The sequence below is a fragment of the Erinaceus europaeus genome, chromosome 4, assembly GCF_950295315.1.
Source record: "Erinaceus europaeus chromosome 4, mEriEur2.1, whole genome shotgun sequence".
In the NCBI taxonomy this organism is placed as follows: Eukaryota; Metazoa; Chordata; class Mammalia; order Eulipotyphla; family Erinaceidae; genus Erinaceus; species Erinaceus europaeus.
In genome coordinates this window covers 77,077,327-77,101,393 of record NC_080165.1, presented here as the reverse complement: position 1 = coordinate 77,101,393, position 24,067 = coordinate 77,077,327, and the positions used below count along the sequence as shown (strand labels likewise).

General features: G+C 36.4%; 2 protein-coding genes across 2 annotated transcripts in view; both read left to right on the top strand.

Annotated features, from left to right (window-relative positions):
- Positions 1–436: 436 nt before the first annotated feature.
- On the top strand, positions 437–514 carry LOC132538104 (uncharacterized). The gene has a single exon (XM_060189994.1). The coding sequence runs from the start codon at positions 437–439 to the stop codon at positions 512–514; it is 78 nt and encodes a 25-aa protein (XP_060045977.1).
- Positions 515–3,184: 2,670 nt separating this feature from the next.
- ADGRB3 (adhesion G protein-coupled receptor B3) overlaps positions 3,185–24,067 on the top strand; it is a 923,209-nt gene continuing 902,326 nt past the window's right edge. Inside the window, exon 1 of the mRNA XM_060189990.1 lies at positions 3,185–3,941. Within this exon, the coding sequence (XP_060045973.1) occupies positions 3,185–3,941 (757 nt within the window). The remainder of the gene's footprint in view (positions 3,942–24,067) is intronic.

Here is a 24,067-nt window from a genome sequence, read left to right as displayed (position 1 = left end):
GAAAGAGGAGAAAGCATAAGCTTGAGCCTTCCGATTCGACCACGAATACTCCAGTAATAATCCCACCGCCCCAACAAATCTGCCTTAGCAGCCGCTGCCGCCACCGGCCACTTCTCGTCCCTGCGCTTTCTTTGCTTCTTGACTAATCGGTTTGTTGGAAGGGTAGACCCGGTTAAAAAAAAAAAAATCCTCCCTCTTTAGCCACTTGCATTTTTTTCCCCTTCCTAAGAGTCTTTTCGGGGACTCTTCCCTCCCACCCCAACCCTTTTGGAGCTTGCATTCAGTTGGACACAGCATCAGGCTCTGGGGTCCTGGGGGATTTTCCTCTCTCCCCCTCCTCTCTCTGATAACCCCCTCCACATCATCTTTTGCTTCTCTTATGTGTGCATTTAAAAAAATCATAATAAATCCTGATTTTTGAAGCTGAGCCGGGGAAATGGGCAACGGTGATTGGGACCGAAGGGGAGTCTCTCCGTCACTGTTGCTGGGACGCGTGCCTGTGCTGGTGTCTTAGAGCAAGAACCTCCCTGAGCTTTCGGAGTGGAAGGTAAGGAAAGGGGTCCTGGGGTCACCTTCTCTCTGCCAGGGGTCGCCACAGAGGAGCTTTCGGTTAGTTGTTTGCAGAGGAGGACAAGGAAAGGCAAGCAAGGCTGTTGCTGGCTGACAGAGGGGTTGAGAGCAAATCTGTCTGCATTTACTTAAACGCCGCAATTGAAAAGTTAGAGAAGTCTGGTTTTCAAGAGATTTTCTTGGGTCTGAAGAAAGAGCCAGACAGACCGAGAAAATCTGAGGGCTGTGTATGATTGGGGTAATTTTATGGGGGGAAATTTTAGGTTAAAAGGATGTTACGGGGAAGCAGTGGGTCTTCTGTTGGGGGAAAAATTCAATGGAGTGATGGCGCCGTCTATGTTCGACTAAACTAAAGTGTCACCCAGAAAATCATTTTTGAGAATAGCTAAACTAAACGCCGGTTTGCTTCGCAGCAGGAGACGAATAAATAAATATAGCATCCTTGAGATCTAGGTGACCAGCCCTTAAACATCCCTCCCCCACCTTCTGTCTTAAAGAGGGAAATACAATTGTTTGACTGGCCCTGCAGTGGGGGTGGGGGGTGGGGGAGACACGACTGAGTTCAGTGATTCATTTTCGATTATTTAGAACAAAACAAGACTCCATACACCAAAGCTTAATGAGTAAAATAAACACCATCATTTTGAGGTTTTTTTTTTTTTTTGAGCGGGCATGAAAATGAAATAGGAGCTATTTCCTCACTCTAATCGTTGATAGGCACAGCAATGCAGACAGACATACACCTTCAAATAAAAGGAAGCAAAAGTCCCAGCTTTCATTAGGAAAAGACATACGACCTCTTTTTGATTTACCAGTTATAAAATGAAGCCCCCTTTCATGGGTGGAATTCTTAATTTAGACACTTATTGTCACATTGGTTCTCAACGCCTACACTCTATCCTGAAGAACACTGCGTAGACCTGCATTGCCTGCAAAGTGCCCCAGCATGAAGAAAAAAAAAAAAAAATATATATATATATTTCTAGAATTTCCCACAACTTTCTCTCTCTAAACCTTTAAATGCTTTTTGGCTTTTTTTTTCTTTCTTCTTTTTTCATGAAGAAAACGCCTTTCAAATCCAGCACTTGATCGTCACAGTAATTCTGGTGTTGTTTAAACTGCTGCTCTGTAGAGATCTAGAGTTAGGGTGTTTTCTGTCTATTTTGAGATATAGAATTTGAATTCTGATCTGGAAAATACAGATCTTGAGGATCTTGGTTACTGGATTTTGTGTGCATGCGTTGGTGTGTTATGCAATGGGAAGGAAGAGGGTTTTGTTCTTTGGCTCATAGAGGACCCCAGGGAGAGACATCAAAACTCTTAATGACCTATGTCTGTATGTCTGTCTCTGTTTACAGAACAGTGGAAGAGACTGCAGCCTAAAGACTTTTAAGATTAACTTGGCATCACTTTCTCAGCTCAAAGACTAAACAAAAAATCGGTGTCATATATTGTGAGAAATAAACTTCCTAAAGGTTAAAGCTGAAAATAAATTCAAGTTATTATTGGATAACAACTTACAGAGGTAAATATAACTAAGGATTACTCTATTAAGCAAGGCCAGGGTTTTATAAAAAGAGGGAACTAAAGAAGAGCTTTGAAACTGTTGCTGGAAAAGGGATCAATTTAATAATTGAAATCTGCTAGGAAAGGAAATACTAGTGCCTTTTATTTTATGTGAAAAATTTAAATCACAGTAGGTAATTCTAGATAAAATAGCATTGCTATAGATTTTTTCAAAAGACAGGCTGGCTCAATCACTGTGTTTCTGGGATTTTACACTGACATAGCCTTTGGATACTAATACAGTGATCCACTTTATGAATCTCAAGAGGGCATGTCACATCGAAATGACTGCCTTAAATTCTGGTTCTCAGTGGTGATATAGAACAAGCCTTCCCAAGGTACCTACCCATCTATGCTGTTTCTCAGATGATGGTTTTAATATTATTTTAACCCATATGAATTCCAGTGTTTTTGCACAGGAATTTCTCATCCATACATGGTGGTTTCCGCAAAGACCAGTAGGGGCATCTGGAAGATGATGTTTCATCTTCAAGAAATCATCATGTATACTTTTAAAACTGCCAATCATTTATCATAATTACTTTTTAAATTTAAGATAAACTCATAATGTGACAGCAGATGTTACCAGATTATCACATTAGATTTTGTCTGTTGATGTTTACTGCAGGCAGAAGACTGAGAGAAAAGGTTGTATGGGTTGCTTAAAAATAATATTTCTATCAACACATAGACCGTGATGTTAAAATTTTCATTATCTTTAAAAATGTAATTGTAACATACTTGGAGAAAACTCTGGTAGATAAATTAAAGAATCCTTATAATCTATTAAATATTTTAAATTGAATATAGAGAATTTGATCATCGTGAGTCACCACGTGAGGGCGCTGTTCACACAGCAACAGATAATTTTACATCATTATAGAATAAAAAAATTACCTGCCCTTCTTTTAAGAGGGCTTTTTTTTTTTAAACTGAAATCTTGAAAACAGCTGGCTGTAATATTGGAAGGAGTTTCTTTTTCCAATGCGCATAGACACCTACTTGCATTTTATTTTCATTGCCATTTTTACAGGCCAAATGACATAGGATGAAGGCTGTTCGTAACCTGCTGATTTATATATTTTCCACCTATCTCCTGGTTATGTTTGGATTTAATGCTGCCCAAGACTTTTGGTGTTCAACTTTGGTGAAGGGAGTCATTTATGGATCATATTCTGTAAGTGAAATGTTTCCCAAAAACTTTACAAACTGCACTTGGACGCTGGAAAATCCAGATCCAACCAAATATAGCATTTACCTGAAGTTTTCCAAAAAGGACCTTAGCTGCTCTAACTTTTCCCTCCTGGCTTATCAATTTGATCATTTTTCCCATGAAAAAATAAAGGATCTTTTAAGAAAGAACCATTCTATTATGCAACTCTGTGATACCAGGAATGCTTTTGTTTTTCTACAATATGATAAAAATTTTATTCAAATTCGTCGGGTATTTCCAACGGATTTCCCAGGATTACAGAAAAAAGGGGAAGAAGATCAGAAATCTTTCTTTGAGTTTTTGGTATTGAACAAGGTGAGCCCAAGCCAGTTTGGTTGCCATGTATTATGCACTTGGCTGGAGAGCTGCTTAAAATCAGAAAATGGGAGAACAGAATCATGTGGGATCATGTATACAAAATGCACCTGCCCTCAACATTTGGGAGAGTGGGGTATCGACGACCAGTCACTGATTTTGTTAAATAACGTGGTGTTACCCCTGAATGAGCAGACAGAAGGCTGCCTGACCCAGGAGCTGCAAACAACCCAGGTCTGCAATCTTACCAGAGAGGCCAAGAGACCACCCAAAGAAGGTAAGTGCTCAGTGGAGTGGGGGAGGGGTGAGGAAGGAGGGAACAGTGGATGGAGGCTGGAATTTCAAGGTTGTTGTTCAGAACAGGGGCCTAATCTTTGCTTCTTTGGTATTTTTGAAGTCATTTGACCTGTGATCTTCACTGATAAGTCTCCTGGGCTAGAGGTTTTCTTTTTTTTTCTTTTTGGCAGTGAGGGTTAGCTCTCACCAACATGCCTTCCAACTAGAGTCATTTAAATAGGTGAAACTTAAAAAGAGAAGCCAGCTTACACTGGAGGTTGGTGGAAGGAGAGAGGGTGAATTTTTACAGGCTCTTATCCTTGGAGGAGACCAGCAGGTTCTTGCACACAATAACCACACTAATGCAAGACACCTGTGAAATGGATTCCTCACTCCTTTGCCTCTTTTTCACCCTCCCTTCTACTGCCCTTCCTTCTTCTCCAGGTGTGAACTATTTGGACACAAAATCAGCATTAAGTTTGTTTTGACCCAGTATTTAACTACCATAGGTTGAAAGGAGTGCCCCCTCCCTCACAAATTCCTGGCTATTGTTTATGTAGCTTTGCTCAATAAATCCCACCTGTTAGTTCTTTCTTGGGTCAAAAAACCACCACTGTAAGAAGCTCTCTTCTTCAAGCACTGAAGTTTAAGTGTGCTTAGGAGGAGAGGGTGGAATTAAAACACATGCTGATCTTGTAAGACCTGATATCCTTCCTTTTTGCTCTTATCTTCTGGGTCCCCTGTTGATATGCAGGAAGAAAGGAGAAGAAGCTTATCTGAGATGAGCTAGGTGGAAAAAAATATAGTTCAATGGAAATGCAGAAGAAAAAGAGATAGTACCAGAATGATTTGTAGCATTCACCCAATCTTAGAGAATTTGAGAATGTGGATTACTCTTAATAATGCAAGAATGCTGGCATATTTTGAGAGAATAACTTTCCTGTTTGGAAGGTTAATGGATGGATCCCTTTTTCCTGTGAAGACAGCTGATACATATTCCTTCTAGTTCTCCAACCCGGCAACCAGAGAGTGTGTTGATTTTTTTTTTTTTTAAATTCAGGAAATGTTTTCTGTTTGCTACAAAGATCCTTGTCTGTGGAAAGGGACAGCCAAGCTCCAGTCCCCTTTTCCTCCCCCTCCCCAAACAGAAGTTGTCTTTGTGGCCAATGTAAAATTGACACGTTGTTACAGAATTTCCTTTAAGGGTAGCCAAGGCTTTGTAAATGGTTGGGGGAGGGAAGGAGGATGACTTAACAAGTTAAATCCATTTTCACTGCTGGAAGCAGTTTGGGAAATGGGAATTATAGAGCAGTGATACAAGGGGAACAGGTATGTTAGAAAATAAATGCAAACGAATAGCTGAGAGAGAGCAATGAGAAATCTTTTATGATTACTATAGGTCAGTGTTACACTAACAGCTGCGACTGGAGAAAACAAAGTGGTTTTAAATTACAGGAGTTCTTTTCTCTGGTAAAAATCCCAGAGAAGCACTTGCAACTGCAGGGATGGTATTTAACACCATTTAAAACTAATTAGTGTCCCCTAGAATAAGAAACTACAGTACACACAGAATATGTGATGTTACAAGTTGGGCTAATAAGACAATCAACACCAGAAAATAGTTTTGTTGGTTTGTCTTATTAAAATTTAGAAAAAAATTTTTTTTCTTCTTGCTTAAAATTCTGCCATCAAATTGACTACAGATGACAGTGGAAAGTATATTCAGTTTTGGAACTTATATTTAAGAGTGAGAAAGAGAAAAAAAATGGTAGCAAGTGACAAAAACGAAGATTTTTTTTTTCAGATCTTGTGCAGGTCATAATCATGAGGTGTGGGTTATGACAGAGTCCAGTACATAGGAATTGGACCACATAGCCATCTGTTTTATAAGTGACAGAGATTTTAGATACTAGATGTACTGTATACTTGTTTAAAGTTGGCAAGAAGAGAAAGGAATGCCTCTACAGAAAAATTATTTTATTTCTGTTTTTGACCTGTTAATAGAACCAAACTATGAAAAGTTTATGTTGTTGGGGAACAATATGTACAGTGTAAGTAACATTGTACAACTTATAGTCTCTGTATATTAAACTTGTACACTTCAGTTGTTTAGATATTCTGGTAGGAAAAGGATAATTCCTGAAGACATAACAGTAGTTGGTACAGTCATATGGAATTGTAAAATATATAGTTCTCATCTCATGCAAAACCCTTTTTGGCTTTGCTGCCTTTTAGAAATGGAAAGTTTAGTCACAATGAACCACAACTTATACAAAACATATTAAATCTTAAATATTTTATATAAGTACTGTAAAATATTATGTAAGAAATATCTAATGTAATTTCTAATAAATAACTTCATAGTATTTACAGGGCTTGAAATTACTAGTTGTATATAGCTGTGCTATGCATATCTAATTTCATTTCAAAATGTTGGCACTGAACATGGCAACACGTACGTACCCCAGCTTAAAAATAAAGTTTCAAAACTCTTATATTTTAATTTTTCATCACTGTTGCCTATGGAAAAATCATCAAGAGAATAAAAATGAATTTATTCTCCATAAGTTTTCACTCAGATTTCATTTGCTGTAGTAAGGATTGACTTAGAAAATTTTAAGTGGAAATATTTTCCACATTTATTACATCATGGGAGTGGGTTTTATTTAACAAGTGAGATTTCACACTCATTATGTTCAATTCCAGATTATTTTGTGTGATGCTGATTGTGGTGGCCAAGATATAGTAAATACTGACTATTTTGAATAAGTCCATTAGAATTAAAATTTCTACTTAAAATTTGAGAAAAAAATGTAGTTTCCTAGGACTGTAATGTCAATTTTCAGATGTAATTTCGGCTCACATGTTCTTTAATAATATATTTTAATACTGAAAAATTTCAAAGAAGAAAATAGCAAGATAAAATTGTCACTGTTGTAATAGTAATCACAATTAATAATGTTACCTTGAGTAAGTGATAAAAATAGATTGTTGGACTGATGCTTTTTTTTAAGCAATAAATTTTAGTACATTTAAGCATCTTCTTATCTAAGATAATATTTGACATTTTTGATTGTGGCATATAATTACAGAACTTGTCATTCTCAAGTTTTTATGTGAAATTCTAGAAAACCAAGTACGTCATTAAATGATGCTTTTAAAAATACCTTGTTTCAGACAGTTAAAGAAATATATATATGTATATATATAACTTTTTATTAAAAAGAAACTTAAATAATGTTGCTATTTACGTGACTTTTTTTTGGGGGGGTGTAAGTCTAGGAAGAGACTGGCACCTCCTTTTTTTTTTTAAACCAAAGATGATTCTGGATTATATAGCAAAATATAAAAGATGATTTAAGATGCTACATTTTGCTTCTTCAGACTAAATAAATATTTAAAACAGGGCAGAAAAAATTCACACCAGCATATCTAAATCACCAAAAGTCTTAATGGAACCTTTGTTTCTTACTTAATCAATGGCACTACTTATGTGAAGGGAAATTGGGATCCCTGTATAGATTCCAGGAAATCTCAGCACACAAACACTTTTGTCTCTGCACTCTGCCTTTACAAATCATCACTCTTCTACCAAGAAGTGAAGTCCATATGCCTGTGTCAAATGTAACCTGTGTTGGTGTTTCCATTTTTAGGCACCTGTTTGTCATCTAGAGCAATTAATGCCTTTATTAGCTTCTATTCTGATTTATTTCTACATTTGCTTCTTTGTTTTTGTCTTCATTAATTTTTCAGCCACTTTTCACTTTCTTTACAAAGACTTTGTGATACTGCTTTCTTTGTCCATGACTACCATAAACCCACCCTTTTTATCAGCATGTATATAAATATTTGGAATCTGCTATTCTTAGGGGGAAAAAAAAGCCTAACAGCTTACCTTTCTCTTTGACTGGATGCCACACATGGTTCTCTTTGACTGGATGCCACACATGATACTTCTAGTCTGTCATGTATCATAAAACAGTATGTCTTCCATTGATAGCTCCACTTCCTTCTGTAGTGCTTCAAGTTTTAAGACTGAGCTTTGAAATTATCTGACATAGTCTTAAGGATCTTTGGTTGAAATAAGTGTTACATAGACAGCAGTATCAAAATATCTGAGGAGAAACCAGTAATGCACTGACTTTAATCAAAAACGTGAGTAGACATACATCATCATAGAAAAGCAACTACTTTTTACTTGCCATTTTCTAGGGGAAGATAGCTATCACCTATATAATTTCTGACTTTGTTAGTAAATTCTTTAAACCAAATCCTAATTTCTTAGTATTTTTAATGATTTTTTTAAAAAAAGAACAAGAATAAAATAATAGATAAATACTCTAATTTCATAAGTATTTTTAAGTTCCTGATATGTAGAACATTCTAGATATTGCAGTCTAGGGGGAAAAAGGGGTTAAAAAAAACCTGCCAGTTTCTATCTGTTTAAATGTTATTTCTCTCTGTATTTTTCTAATATCTACATCAGGGAAACTTTGCAAATCCTGTCTTCTACAGTTTGAAAACAAACATGCATTTCCTTTCCAAGAGAATAAGAGTAATAACATATAAAATATAAAGTTCAGTGCTTTTGTTATTCACTCCTGGTTATGATATATAAGTATAATGATACAATATTACTAAAATCATAAGCTTTGCTGAGTAAAATGTCATCTTTGATTTTGAAATTTTAGAATTTTGGCAGGCAATTCAAGAGGTAGGTACCTCATATAGTATTTTGTGAAACAAAATTCCATTGCTTGGAAATATTTTTTATAGGTAATACATTAAAGTAGGAAGGACATGAAACTTCTGTATTCACAACTTCTGTATTTCACAGGGGGTTATGATAGCTGTAATACTTTATTACAGGTTAGTTTTCTTAAAATTGAAATAGGAATTTTACTGTAGCTAGAAACCACCTACATGCACTCCTTACTTTATTTCCTTGTACTTTATTCGATTGTTAAATTAATTTTTTGAGATATCTAATTTTATAAAATGGAATATTCTTCAGATCTAGTCTTGGATATATTCTTGATGATAGTCATCTGACCACTAGATCCGAAAACATTATTCTTTCAAAGATATTCTTCCTCCCTCCCCATTATCATGTACTAGGTTTTAATATTTAAATATTTTGTACTCACCCAGAGAGTCAAGTCTGCTTTTCCTCATAACTACTTTGTCATCCTAGCTACTGTTTTTTTCCTTCTCAGATTAGGCTAGTAGTACTTGTCTCTTGGGATATGAAAGAGACCAACAACCATGCATTGAAAAAAACTAGAAAAATAATGGCTTGGAGCAGTTTAGATCTTGTAAGCCTTGTGGAAAATGTAAACTCAATAAAGAATCAGACTCGGTTTTTTCAAACTGTCAATTTATTGAAGTGAAAAGTATATTTTGGCATAAGATTGAGTTGGGCCCCTAGAATGAGTCAGCTACCTAGTAGCAGATTACATAAATGACTGAGCTTGACACACCAATAAATGAGAATAATATCTACTATAGCAGGTTACCATATAAAATGAGATTATGCATGAAAAACAATCCATAGCTCAAGATATATTAGACCTTCAATTTTTTAATCTTCTTATCTTTTGACTAAAATTGTAGAAAATTAGTAATAACTAGTCCCTTTATCATTTCATTATTTGAACTTGTTTATGAATTTGAACTATTTAATCAAGATCATTAAGCTTCTTGGATTAAAAGCTGTTTTATATTAGATGTAGAAACAGTTGTATCTTAATACTTTTCTGCTTTTAAAAGAATGACTAATACATCAAAGAAACCAAACTAGTGATATTTGAATCATCCTAGACCTGGGAAGCTTTCCTTTAGTTATCTGTGCTGATAGCCGGCAAGGATTTTTTAATTAAATAAACTTATAAGTATTTTTACTCTTTGCTGCATTATGCAAGGTTAAGTTCCTGTTTTGAGATCTGTTTTGAAAAGGAGATATATTGAAATATTGATTCATATTGAAATACCAGTTCCTACTAAAGTATCGAAAAAATAAAAACTTTTTTTGAATATTAAAAAAACCATTAGTTGGTAGGGGTCACAGAGGGCACGGGTGTGGGCCAATAGAACGAGAGCATTGCTCTAGCACGTAAGATAATGGGGAATGAACTCAGGACTTGGTACTTGAGAGTCTGATGCTTTATCCTCTGTGTTACTCCCTAGGTCATTTGAGAAACTTTTCCTTTTCTCCACATTATAATGTTATTATAGACTAAAGAATTCCAAGATTTCTCACCAAGTTTACATACTTAAATATTGAAAAGGAAACAAAAACATTTTTTACTATTCTTTTTTTTTATTATTTAAAAAAGGAGACATTAACAAAACCATAGGACAAGGTACAACTCCACACAATTCCTACCACCAGATCTCCATATCCCATCCCCTCCCAAGATAGCTTTCCTATTCTTTATTCCCCTGGGAGTATGGACCCAAGGTCATTGTGGAATGCAGAAGGTGGAATTCTGTTATTTTTTACTATTCTATTGAAATTTGATATTAGTACAAAATAAGAGTCATTTAAAACTTCTTTAAAGTGCTAAATGCTACATATATTTTTTCAATCCACTTTAAAAAATCTTTATTTATTTATTTATTGGATAGGGACAGAGAGAAATTGAGAGAGGAGGGGGAGATAGTGAAGGAGAGAGACACCTGCAAGGTCCTGCTTCACCACTTGTAAAGCTTTCCCCCTGCAGATGGGGACCAGAGGCTTGAACATGTGTCCTAGGGCACTGCAATGTATGCCCTTAACCAGGTGCACCACTTCCTGGCCCCAATGGTATATATTTTCAACTCTCATTCAGAAACTATCATTTCAAAAAATGATCTAGGTACATATATGTTAAATATTAACTGATAATGTATTCTGTTGTTTGCACCAGAAGTATAAGTAAAAAAAGATTATAGTAAATTTATTTGTACCTGCTAATATCAGACTGTGTGAACATAATTAATTTTAATGAATTGTACTTTTCTGAATCTGACATATTTACAATATGAGCTTTTCCCAACTACTAGTGCTCATTAGACACTTATTATACTTGCATTTATAATAAAATATTAAGGCAAATGGCTACTATTTGGTTTCTACCATATTGGATCAAATAAGTATCTATCTAGTCTAATCTTGGATATTTCATTATCAAATTACTTTTTCTGGATACATTTCTGTGAGGAGTTGAAGTTGCTCATGAAAATAGAGCTATTGGGAGTTGGGTGGTAGTGCAGCAGGTTAAGTACAGGTGACGCAAAGCTCAAGGACTGGGGCAAGGATCTCGGTTGGAGCCCCTGACTCCCCACCTATAGGGGAGTCATTTCACAGGCGGTGAAGCAGGTCTGCAGGTGTCTTTCTCTTCCCTCTGTCTTCCCCTCCTCTCTCCATTTCTTTCTGTCCTATCCAACAATAAAGACATCAACAACAACAATAATAACTACAACAGTGAAATACCAACAAGGGCAACAAAAGGGAGTAAACAAATAAATAAATATTAAGAAAAAGAAAATAGAGCAATTATGTACAAGAAAAATCTATTAAAACACTAATGATACTAGGCTACAATATTTAAAATGTAATTTAAATATAGTGGGGTACAAGAAAAAGTTTTAAAACAAGTATTAAGTCAACCAAAGAAAGGTACTTTGGTGAAATTATTTTTTTAGCAATAAATCAATTGTGGTATAGAGATGTCCTGGTAATTTATATTCGTTGAGCAGTATACAGTATCCCTCCAGTATTTTTTTTTTTGCCTCCGGGGTTATTGCTGGGGCTCAATGCCTGCACCATGAATCCATTGCTCCTGGAGGCCGTTTTTCCCCCTTTTGTTGCCCTTGTTGTTGTAGCCTTGTTGTGGTTATTGTTGTTGATGATGTTGTTCATTGTTGGATAGGACAGAGAGAAATGAAGAGAGGAGGGGAAGACAGAGAGGGGGAGAGAAATACAGACACCTGCAGACCTGCTTCACCACCTGTGAAGCGACGCCCCTGCAGGTGGGGGGCCGGGGTTTGAACCGGGATCCTTAATGCCAGTCCTATGCACTTTGCGCCATATGCGCTTAACCGCTGTGCTACCGCCGGAACCCCCTCCATTATTTCTACTGGTATTTCTTCCCTCTTAAGTTGTTGTTGTTATTATTATTATTATTATTTTAACCAGGGTTATTGCTTAGTGCCTGCGTGACGAGAACCCATATCTCCCAGAGGCTATTTTTTTTTTCCTTTTCTTCCATCCTCCTTCTCCTCTTCTTCATTTTTAATTAGAGCATGGAGAAATTGAGAGGAAATGGGAATATAGAGAAAGAGAATCTGTAGACCTGATTCAACATTAGTGAATCTCTCTTCCCTGCGGGTGGGGAGCAGAGGCTTGAAGCTAGGTCCTTTTGAATGATAGTGTGACACTCAAAGTGGTATGCTACTGCATGACCCCCTCTTCAGTTAATTCTAGACTTGAAAGAGACTATCATGTGCTCTAATGTTCTGAGTTAGAGCTCCAGCACCATATGGGAGCTTTATTGTTAGCCTTGGTAGAGGTCCATGAATAATAAAGCAGTGCTATGATGCCTCTCCCCACCCTCTCTTCTCTTGATTTTTATCAATGTAAGTAAAAGAGGAAAAAAGTAAACTGATTGGCCACTAATTTGCACTGCACATGTAGGAATCCCTAAGTTCATTCCTGGATGCTGCTTATATGGGTGGGGGTAAATAGCATAATGGTTATGCATACAGACTCTTCCTCCTGAGATCTGAGACTTGAAATATGGGGTTCATTCCCCCACACCACCATAAGCCAGTGCTCTAGTAAAAAAATATTAAAATAAAAATAATAAAGTTGATAATTAGTATCTTGCATTGATCTCTATGTTACTAGCATTTTAAGCTATAATAGTTTGTTTTCCATTAAACACATTTTAGTTTCATCTGCATATCATGCCTAAGAAAGCTGATGAGAGGGGCTAGGCAGTAGCAAACTGGGTTAAGTGCACATAATACAAGGCTCAAGGACCTGAACAAGGATCCCCCGGTTCTAGCCCCTGGCACCCCACCTGCAAGGGGAAAGCTTCACAAGCAAGTCTGCAGGGGTATGTCCTTCACTCTCTTTAATTTTATTATCTTTGTTTATTTATTGGATAGAGATAGCCAGAAATAGAGAGGAAAGGGGAGGTAAGAGGGAGAGAGAAAGACCTGCAGCACTACTTCTTGTGAAGCTTTCCCCCTGCAGGTGGGGATTGGGGTTTGAACTCAGGTCCTTGCACATTGTAACATGTGCACTTAATTAGGTGTACCACCACCCAACCCCCTTCTCTCCCCATTCTCTGTCTTCCCCTCCTCTCTCAATTTCTCTCTGTCCTATCCAACAACAACAGGAATAACAATAGCAATAATAATGACAACAAGGGCAACAAAAAAATGGGACAAAATGACCTCCAGGAGTAGTGGATTCATAGTGCAGGCACCAAGCACCAGTGATTAACCCTGGAGGCAAAAAGAAAAAAAAAAAGGAAGGAAGGAAGGGAGGGAGGAAGGGAAGGCCTCTGGGAGCAGTGGATCAATAGTGCCAGAACTGCGCCCCACTGATAACCTGATAACCCTGGAGGAAAAAAAAAAAAGAGTTTTAGTAAGCCTTTTATAACCTTAAGAAATGCAATAACATGAAAATGCTTTTATAATTTGTGGTGGTCTATTGCAGATATTGCTTTCTTTGGGACGTAACTGTAGGGAGCATGTGTTGTTTATTTCACTGGCATATGCACATTATACAGATTATCCTAAAAGTTGTGACTTTTCCTTTTTCTAAAAATCTTAATACAGCATTGTTTAAATGAAAAGCTAGAGAATTTTTGGAGTTATGCATTTTCTCAATATTTTTTGGAGCTCTTGAGTATGAATCACAAATTCCCAGATTTATTTATTTATTTATTTATTTAAGAAAGGATTAATTAACAAAACCATAGGGTAGGAGGGGTACAACTCCACACAATTCCCACCACCCAATCTCCATATCCCATCCCCTCCCCTGATAGCTTTTCCTTTCTCTATCCCTCTGGGAGCATGGACCCAGGGTCATTGTGGGTTGCAGAAGGTAGAAGGTCTGGCTTCTGTAATTGCTTCCCCGCTGAACATGACTGGTCGGTCCATACTCCCAGTCTGCCTCTCTCTTTCCCTAGTAGGGTGGGTCTCTGGGGAAGCTGAGCTCCAGGACATATTGGTGGGGTCTTCAATCCAGGGAAGCCTGGTCAGCATCCTGGTGGCATCTGGAACCTGGTGACTGAAAAGAGAGTTAACATACAAAGCCAAACAAATTGTTGAGCAATCATGGACCCAAAGCTTGGAATAGTGGAGAGGAAGTGTTAGGGAGGTACTCACTGCTAACTCTAGTGTACTTCTGCTTTCAGGTATATACAAATTCCCAGATTTATAAAGGACTTTGGACATTATCTAGCATAAATCTTAGCTAATTAATGGAATGTTAACCTAGAATGCTATAGTGGCCACATTATTTCAAATGAACATAGCTCTAAAAGAAATATGCAATCAACACTATCTAAGTAAAAGAGACACAGTCATTTAAGGGTGGTTTGACTGGAATTAAAAAAAAATTACCTGATGTGCTGTCAGCACAATAAGCACAGTATACATTGCTATACTGTTTGATGGAGACTACAAAGTAAAGCTTTAATTCACTCAGTTTTATCCTTTTTAATATATATTGTATATGCACACACATATGTATATATTATTTAAAAAAATGTGATGTGGGTCTCAAAACAGTATGAGTTTTTCACTCAAACTTCATTAAATTTCAAGAGCAATGTGTTTCAACTTTAGAATCTGCCTAGATTCACTAAGATTATTTTTCAAAATTTGTCCTGGGCTTTTCATTTTATTATCATTTTTAAGGAAACCTGGGGGAAATAAAATGACTTATATTTTCCATTTACCTTACAGTACCTTGGGTTGTATTGTTGAGGATGGGAAAAATGTAAGGTCAGAGTATCTTTTTCTTGATCTCTTTCCACTATTGAAAAACTACAGTTTCACTCAGGAATACTTATCCTTTGACCCCCCCAGTAGATTCCCACTTTTCTAACCTTGTGTGTTGTAACATATCTCTTTGGTCTGTTCAAGCATTACCCATGCCTTATGTGCTTGCTTCTCAAATAACTTTCATTGATAATATTCTTCATGTCTTACTGGTATTATAATATAAGGATGCATAGTTTTGGTGGCAAGGTGATCTCTGATTACTTTTTAGATTGATCTAAAGTCAGTTTTAAATTTTTTTCCTGTTAATTAATGTGATAACAGTATTATAAAATGATTAAAAATTTTGAAGATGGACATATAGACCAGTCCAAATAATTATAGTGATAAACATAATAACTTTCAAAGTCTATATTAATAAAAAATTAAAAATCATTGCCCTTTTTTTAATTTTCTCTTTTTTTCTCTTTCTTTCTGTCATTTTCTCAGTAGAAATAACTCAGTATCAACTAGTCTTGTATTTAATAGCTCCACTGATTTTTTTTGTTGGTTTATTAATTTATTGTCACCAGGTTATTGCTGGGGCTCAGTGCCTGCATGATAAATCTGACCACCTGGTAACAGTTTCATTTCTTTTCTCTTTCTGAAAATTTCTCATTTCTCTCTCTCTTTCTCCTCTCTTTCTCTTTCTCTCTTTCTTTTTTCTTTCTTTTTCATTACTTTTTTTCTGATAAGAGACACAAATTGAGAGAGGGAGGGAGATAAACACTGGCAGGCAGCACTGCTCTACTGGTTGTGAAATTTTCTCTGCTACAGGTGGAGGCCAAGGTCTTGTCCTCTCACATGGTATTGTGAGAACTCAATTGAGTGTGGCATCACCCCATTCCTTCATGAGTTTACACTCTCTAAAAGTTTTTTTCCCCCTCCAGCAAATCTGTTGGTGTTGGTTTCGTAAGTTGATCTAAATTTCATAACATTCGTCTCTTTTCTCTCTTTCTTCCTCTCTCTCTATCTCTCTTTCTCTCTTTTGTGCCTCCAGTCGCTGAGACCTAGAATCCACAGCTTCTAGCAGCCAAATGTTTTTCCTTCCGATTTTATTAGATGGGAGGGGGAGATAGAGTGATGGGAGAGAGACAGACACCTACAGACCTGCTTGTTTCACCTCTCATGACGTGTCCCTGCTGTAGGTGGGGAGTTGAGTTTAGTACTTGAGCTTAGTACTATGTGCATTTAATTGGGTGCACCACCACGTAGGCCCCAATTTCATAGCATTTGTAGTCAGTGTAAATATCAAGTTTTCTTCTGTTTTAATGTGGTTTTATAGCATTTGAACTTCTCTAGACTTTCAAATATTTTTTGTGAGTTACTACTAATAAAGTAATTTAAACTCTCCAATTGAAGCATAAATATTCCCAACAGATTTAGTTTTATATATAGCTAATAAAAACAGATTTTGATTACTAATGAATGTCATTTGTCCTGTTGATTTCACTGTCCACCAATGCAAAACAAAAATAAAAGCACACAAAGTACTTTTTTCATTGTAAAAAAAAATGGTGGCAGCTAAGTTTGTCCTTATAGTTTTATAAAGAAAAATATGTATAGAAACTGAGTGGTGATACATCCAGTTCAGGGAACATGTTACAGTGCTCAAGAACCCAGATTTAAGCCCCCAGTCCCCATTTCATTTACAGGGGGAAGCTTTTCAAGTGGTGAAGCTTGTTGCAGGTTTCTTTATTTTTTAAATATTTATATATTTATACCCTTTGGTTGCCCTTGTTGTTTCATTGTTGTAGTTTTTGTTGTTGTTGTTTGGATAGGACAGAGAGAAATGGAGAGAGGAGGGGAAGACAGAGAGGGGGAGAGAAAGATAGACACCTGCAGACCTGCTTCACCGCTTGTGAAGTGACTCCCCTGCTGGTGGGGAGCCTGGGATTCAAACTGGCATCCTTAGGACGGTCCTTGCGCTTTGCTCCATGTGCGCTTAACCTGCTGTTACCCCCTGACTCCCTATGTTGTAGGTTTCTATCTGTCTCGCTATCTCCCCTCGTTGTTTTCTTTCTCTATTCAATAAATATGTAAAGTATTACGTATTTCATTTTTTTGCCTTCTTGTTTTTGTATTTATTTGTTTGTGTTCTCATCAAGGAACATCTTTAGAGGGAAAGAATAAATAAATTCAGTAAAAGAAAACAAAAACGACAAAAAAAATAGTTCATTTGGTGGGGTATTACCTTGTCATACTCATGACCCCGGTTGAGCCCTGGTATGGCATGGGAGGGGTTATGACACTGTTGTATGTTCTGGTTCTGTGGTGACTCTCCTTTTCTGGTTCTCTCTGTTTCCATCTCTCTGAGTAAAAAAGTCTACTGGAGTCATAAAAGTGTGTCTATGTGAGGTCCCAGCTACACAAACAGGGAGCCAATCTCCCTTTTCTGATTTCTTTCTCTTGAACAAAGTTTTATGACTTTTCTAAACAAATGATAAACAATAAACACATGTGGACTTATTTTGGAAATATATTTTTAGTTATTTTTTGTTGCATTATCACTGCAATATACAGTTTTCAGATGTACACCGTTAAAACTCAACATATGGTTCCCCCTTTGTACTATTTTATGTTGTTCTTGTGTTTGCTACGCTTAGTGAAAAGGGCACCTTGAAAAGATGAAAATCTTTTTACTTTACATAGTCTTTTCACATAGATCTGGCAGACATTCAAATATCTGCTTCTGTACTGTAGAGTGAGAAATCTAAGTTTATTTTGGCTTCCCAGAGAGGTCAGCTTCCTTTATAGATACGTCAGCCTGTGGTCAGCTCTCTTTGACTGCCTTAGTTTTTGTAATTTAGAGGGCAAACAATGTGTATTTTTTATGTCATACTGAAAAATTAACCACATGCAATGCTCATTTAATTTTCTAGCGGATTTTATTTTCAAATATGATGAAGTAAGTAGTTCTGGAGCACCATTTCTTCATGTGCATAGCATAGACCATTTTAATAACTTTTAAACATTTAAAAACTTGAACAGTTAATATAGTAGCATCTCTTAAAACTGTCTGGCTTCTTTTTGTTTAGTAATTTCTCTGGAGTTATTTATGCCACTGATGAATGAATTTTGTTTTCTGCATACAAATACTGAACCCATCCAATATTTTTCTATTCTTTATGTGTGTGTGAGAGAGACATAAAAAGAGAATAGATTAGAGGAGATACCAAAGCACTGTTCTACTATCCATGCAGCTCCCCCCCACACCACCACCACACAACTGTATATTGTGCTTCCAGGTAGATCTAGAATTCAGAGCTAAGAATTCACCTATGGAAAAAATGGTAGCTTAGGGCACGGAGTGGTAGCACATTGGGTTAAGGGCACATGGCGCGAAGCTCAAGGACCTGCATTAAGGATCCTGATCCAAGCCCCCAGCTCCCCACCTGCAGGAGGGTCACCTCATAAGTGGTGAAGCAGGTCTGCAGGTGTCTGTCTTTCTCTCCCCCTCCTCTTCCCCTCCTCTCTCCATTTCTTTCTGTTCTATCCAACAACAATAATACTAATAACAATAATAGTAACAGCAACAATAAACAAGGGCAACAAAAGGGAAAAAGATTAATAAAATTGTAAATTATATGTTTAAAAGTACAGATGAAATAATAATAAAAAAAGAAAAATGCTAAGTTACCTTGGTGATCCATTTATTTGCTAGAACTTTCTAATTACCATCTTTTGGGGTTCAGTGTCACAAATCAGTTCAAGGTATGATTTTACTGTGCTTGCCTTTGGCTTCTGCATCCTCCAACAATAGCAATAGAACAGTGGAAACTTGGATACATAGTAGAAGTTGATCCACTAAGTAGCAAAAACTAATTAAAGTGAGAGAAATAAGCAAATGTAAGCTGTGAATTAATATACACATATTTGTCCTTTAGCTATTTAACAGCCCCCCCCCCCCCCCCCCCGGAAAGAGATCTTTAAAAGTGGAATTGCTTTGTTTGAAGTGAGCAGGAAGTCTAGAGCTCTGTTGACTTAGTTTCTTTCTTTTTTCATTCGTGTTGGTCCCAGAGGCAATTCTTCATGGAAAACACTGCACATCTATTAATCTTAGAGCATCCATATTATGTCACCTATGAAATATTCATGCTAAAAAGTTTTTCCTCTGGGAAACTATTTTCAATGGTGTGATTAACAAAGAAAACTTAACAGTCATATTTTACTGAATTTTTGTAGAACAAAATTTGCAATTTTGGGGGGGGTCCCATAATCAATATATCTGAGTTTAATTTTTCCCATATCCTTTGGTTTTTCCCCTTGTGCTTTTTGCTTGTTCCCTTCTCAAATAGGCCCTTAATTTACTCTTTTATCTTTCATAGGATTCTTTGACTCTAGCTGCAGTGTCCTGTTAAGTATTCCCTGTCATGTCTTTGCTATGTGTCACCTAATTCTAGTTTGGTGGATATTTGTTATCTCCTTTTAGACTTTAGTGACTCTGCATTTGCTTTGCAAAGACCTCAGTATAATGGAGACATTATTAGATCAGAGGTGAGACCTGCATTCTTTCCCCATTCTTATCTCACATTTATTGAATAAGAGACTTGTTCAAGAAATCTCTAGTTCTTGCCATGATAGTACTTCCTCACTGTCTCTCTGGAGTCACTTAATCCTATAGCTCCATTTAGGATGTCAAGATAATTGAAAAAAAAATCCTCTTTTTATGGAGAAAGAGAGAAACAGAAAGAATGTGGGTAAGCTGAAAGTTTCCCCCCATCCCTCAGTGTAGTGGGAACCATGTTGAAACCCTAGTGACACACGTGATAAAGCAGGCACCTCTCCAGGTGTGCTATCATGCTGAGCCCACATTGTCTGTAATGTACTCTGTAGTTGTATTTAGTAGTTAATGCTAGTAGTACTTTGGAACTCATTTTAGGACTGTTTATTAATATGTAAGCACATTACCAAATTAAAATCCAATGGACTGGCAAAATAGCTCACTTGGATAGTGTGGTACTTTACCATAACTTGCTGCTTTGACTGAGCTTCAGGTCCATCCTCCACTACACTGAAAGACCATTCTATGCTGTGTTTCTCCCCCTATCTGATAAAAGTCAGCCTGCAGAGTTGAAACCTTAAAAATGATTTAAAAAAAATACTGAAACAACTCTAGTAATTGTGTACTTATTAGACCAGTTCTGTTAACACTTTGTTTTTCAAAAATTTATTTGATTTTCTTTATTTTCAGATTTACCCAGATTAGAAAGGTACTATGGAACAACAAAACTAAAGAAAACATTCAGTTTAGTACTTTCTAGAGTAAAAACTTATGCTATTCCTTGTCCCTTCCTTTCATGGGGATATGAGAAATTGTACCCACATTTCAACAATTACAGTATAACTATCAAACCCTCCCTATGAAAATGACTTCAAAAAAAGAAAAGAAAAAATGTCGTTTGTTTCTTCTTTCTGTGCCTTTCCTCTTTGGCTTCTCTTTCATTTTTTTTTTTCTTAATGTTTGTTTTCAGGAATAAAGACTATGGTTTTTAAGTGCTGGACTGTAGATTTACTCTTGCTCTAATATGTACAGAGGCTGTTCTCAATATGCATGTAAGTGTTTCTTTGTAAACCAATATTTGTGTGGCAATTCATGGGAAGCTTATAATCACTTAGTAAGTACTGCTTCATTAATCTTAATTTTCATGTGAGGCTAATTAGATAGCAATAATTAACCTCCTTTTTGAGTAGGTGGGCTTCTTGTCACATTGAGAAGTATTCTTACCTCCCATGAGAAGCTGAAGGAAGAAAGTAGGCTGCTGTGAACTTTAAACAAACTTCTGTGAGTTATTGTGGGAAGGGAGAGTGACTGATTTTCCTCTAGTACCCGTGTTAATGGCATACTGGCAAGTTTTGCTTTTCTAAGTATTTCCTTCTGTTATTTCTTTAGTTTTTCAATTCTCAAGCTATTTGGTTTATAATGTGCTCATTCATTCTGAGAGATACATGTTAGGATTGAAAGAAGGATATATAAAGGCCATTGAATAATTGATAACTTAACAGAAAAATAAAATCAAGACTTTTTTTGTATTGGATAAATGAAAATCTGAGGGTGAAGTATATTGTCAGTTTTCTTCCCATGTGTTTATTTATGATATTAGAATAAAAAAATACACATTTATACAAGAACTTGTAGTATCAAAGTCCTGATTATGATATGCAGATATAATTTTTGATGGTTTGAGAACATATTATCAGTTAAATTGCATTTACTAAATACATATGTACTGGAACAGGCAGTGGTACAACTGGTTGAGTGCACATATTACAGTACACAAGGGCCCAGGCTCCAGCCCCTGGTCCCCGCCTGCAAGGGGGAAACTTTTCTTGCAAAGGAGTAATATTGCAGGCCCCCCTCTCTCCCCCTTATCCAAAATAAATAAATTTTTTAAAAGTACATATGTACTAAATGTAAATTTAACTTGTGTGACATACAAGAAGACTCAAGAATGACAAAGAATAAGAGAATATTTTGCAATAGAAATTCTACTTAAAATTCAACTTGATTTATTTGTAAATTCACTTAGAAATCTTCATATGTATTCGGAACAGTGCTCAGTGTATCATCTTGGACATCAGAAATTATAGCCTTAATTAGATGTTAAGTGTAGATACTTTTCCAAGCAGAGTTCTTGAAGTGGAGAACAAATTACAATTTCAAAAGTCAAAAGTGAATAGTATAATTTATATTTTAGGAAAGTCACATCAAATTAGCAATCTTACACTTTCTCTTTTGTTTATTATTGATTTAATATTGAGTTACAAAATTATGAGATAACAGGGGTATAATTCCATACCATTTCCACCATCAGAGTTTTATGTCCTCACCATTGGAAGCTGCAGTAGTTCTCTCAAGGTCACAGATATGGGTTGACTATTCTTTCTATAATTACCTGTATTTATATATATTTGCCTGTTTTTTTCCTGTGGTCTTGAATTCTCTTCCTTTCTGAGTCACAACTACACCTGTTACTACTTCCAAATGACATCCTTTATTCTTTTCTTTCTCAGGGTCTTGATAGAATTGGAGTTTAGAACTCTCTGGTCTTTTCCCCCTAACATTTCTCCCCCTCTAGAGGTGTGGACCAGCAGTATTTTGGGGGTGCAGAAGGTGGGAAGCCTGGCTTCTGTAACTATTCTGTGCTGGATATGGGCATTGGCAAGTAGATTCATACCCCCAGCCTGTTTCTATTCCTAGTGGGGTAGGGTTCTGGAGAGGTGAGGTTCTAGGACACATTGTTGAGGTTCTTTGTCAAGAGAGAGGTCAGGATGGAATCATAGTAGCATTTGCAACTTTGTGAGTGAAAGGCAGTAAGATATAAAGCAGGGCAAAACAATAAACAAGGACCAAAAAGTAGGAATTGAGCAAATAAGAATAGGGATCTTGGTGTGGATAGAAGATAGGAAGTCTATTTTAGGTATGTTTCTATGGGCCTGTGACTTCAGTAATTTTTGTTTGAGCCCGATAGTTAACATGCAAGTTGTCTAAAGCTTGTCTGAGAAGAAGTAGTCAGAGTTGAGAATAGAGCTAGAAAGCTGGATTAGGGCATAGTGTAGCTCCCAAATGTGAAGAAAGTATATAAATACAATTAACTGTTTCTCCATTGATCTGACACAGGGCCCTTATATATTCATATTTAATGCAGGAGCCTGTGTAACCTCTGAGTCCCTGTCAGTTTGTGTTCACAGTCTATGGTCACAACTGGAAACATTCTAGGTTGCACTCGTTTCAGGACTGGTCTTCCTAGAGTGGAAGGGAGACTGGGGCAGTCCCTACCATTGTTATTTTATGGGGAGGGCAAGGTCCTAGAAAAGCCTACAAAAGGGTATATGATGAGGATCCTGATGGAAGTGAACAGTGATAGTGGGGAAAGAGATCTATTAGAGGTCTAGGCCCATAATATCTAGGTGGGAATTCAAGGATTCCCTGACAAGAGCCCCAAATGATGGGGGTGGCCTGGTATTGACCAAAAATGCCATCATTAACTGAGCCAGTCTCTTGCCCTTATCCAGCTTTTATAGTCCTTTATCTACGAACTTAGACTTTCTCATAGTTTCTCTTTAAACATTGATAGTTTTCTCCTTTAGGATTTTGTTAGATACACTAATGGCAACATATTCCACTGATACACATTTAGTTTTTCAAATTTGTTTTATTATTTTTATTTATTTATCTGATAGAAATAGTCAAAAATGGAGAAAGGAGAGGGAGATAGATAGAGAAACACCTGCAGCCCTACTTCACCACTTGTGAAGCTTTTCCCTTGCAGGTGGGGACCGGGGGCTCAAACCTGGGTCCTTGTGCATTGTAATATGTGTACTCAACCAGGTGCATCACCACCTGGCCCCTAGTTTTTCAAATTTTATAGATTTTCTTAAGGTAATTCTAATATTTAAAAAATTCTAAAAGAGGCCATCTTAATCTTAGTGGTTAAGATTCATACTTCCTAGGATCAGCCCATTTTTTCAATTGTAACTCTGACCTTGATAATATCACAAATCTCTTTAAGACTCAATTTATTTGTCTGTGAAGAAGTGATGACTTCAGTGAGGTAACTGAAAAACTACAGGAGGTACACTAATATTTAACATAGCTCATGGGTAGTGTAGGAATGTTCTTTAAATGAAAATTTTATTATTTGTATTATACTGGAACCCTTTATTGCTTGAGATTTCTTTAGTACCACAAATAAAACTTTTACTCATAGTGAAAATAAAATGTAACTAATAAAATATTTTAAATAATAAAACAAAAATTAAATAGTAAATGTATTTAGTTCACTTCAGAGAAATTTAAGTTCCTCTGGAATCATCTACTTTACATTAGTGAACTATATTTTTTAATTTTTCATTCCCTCAGAATACTCATGCACTTATGAAAATGTCTGAGTGCAGTTGTCATACTTATTATCCTTCTTATTTCAAAATGAGCTATTGTGTTCAATAACCCTCCAGGGTTATTGCTAGGGTTCTGTGCCTGCACTACAAATACACTGATGGCTGCCTTTTTTTTTTTTTTTAAATATTTATTTAATTTATTTATTCCCTTTTGTTGCCCTTGTTGTTTTATTGTTGTAGTTA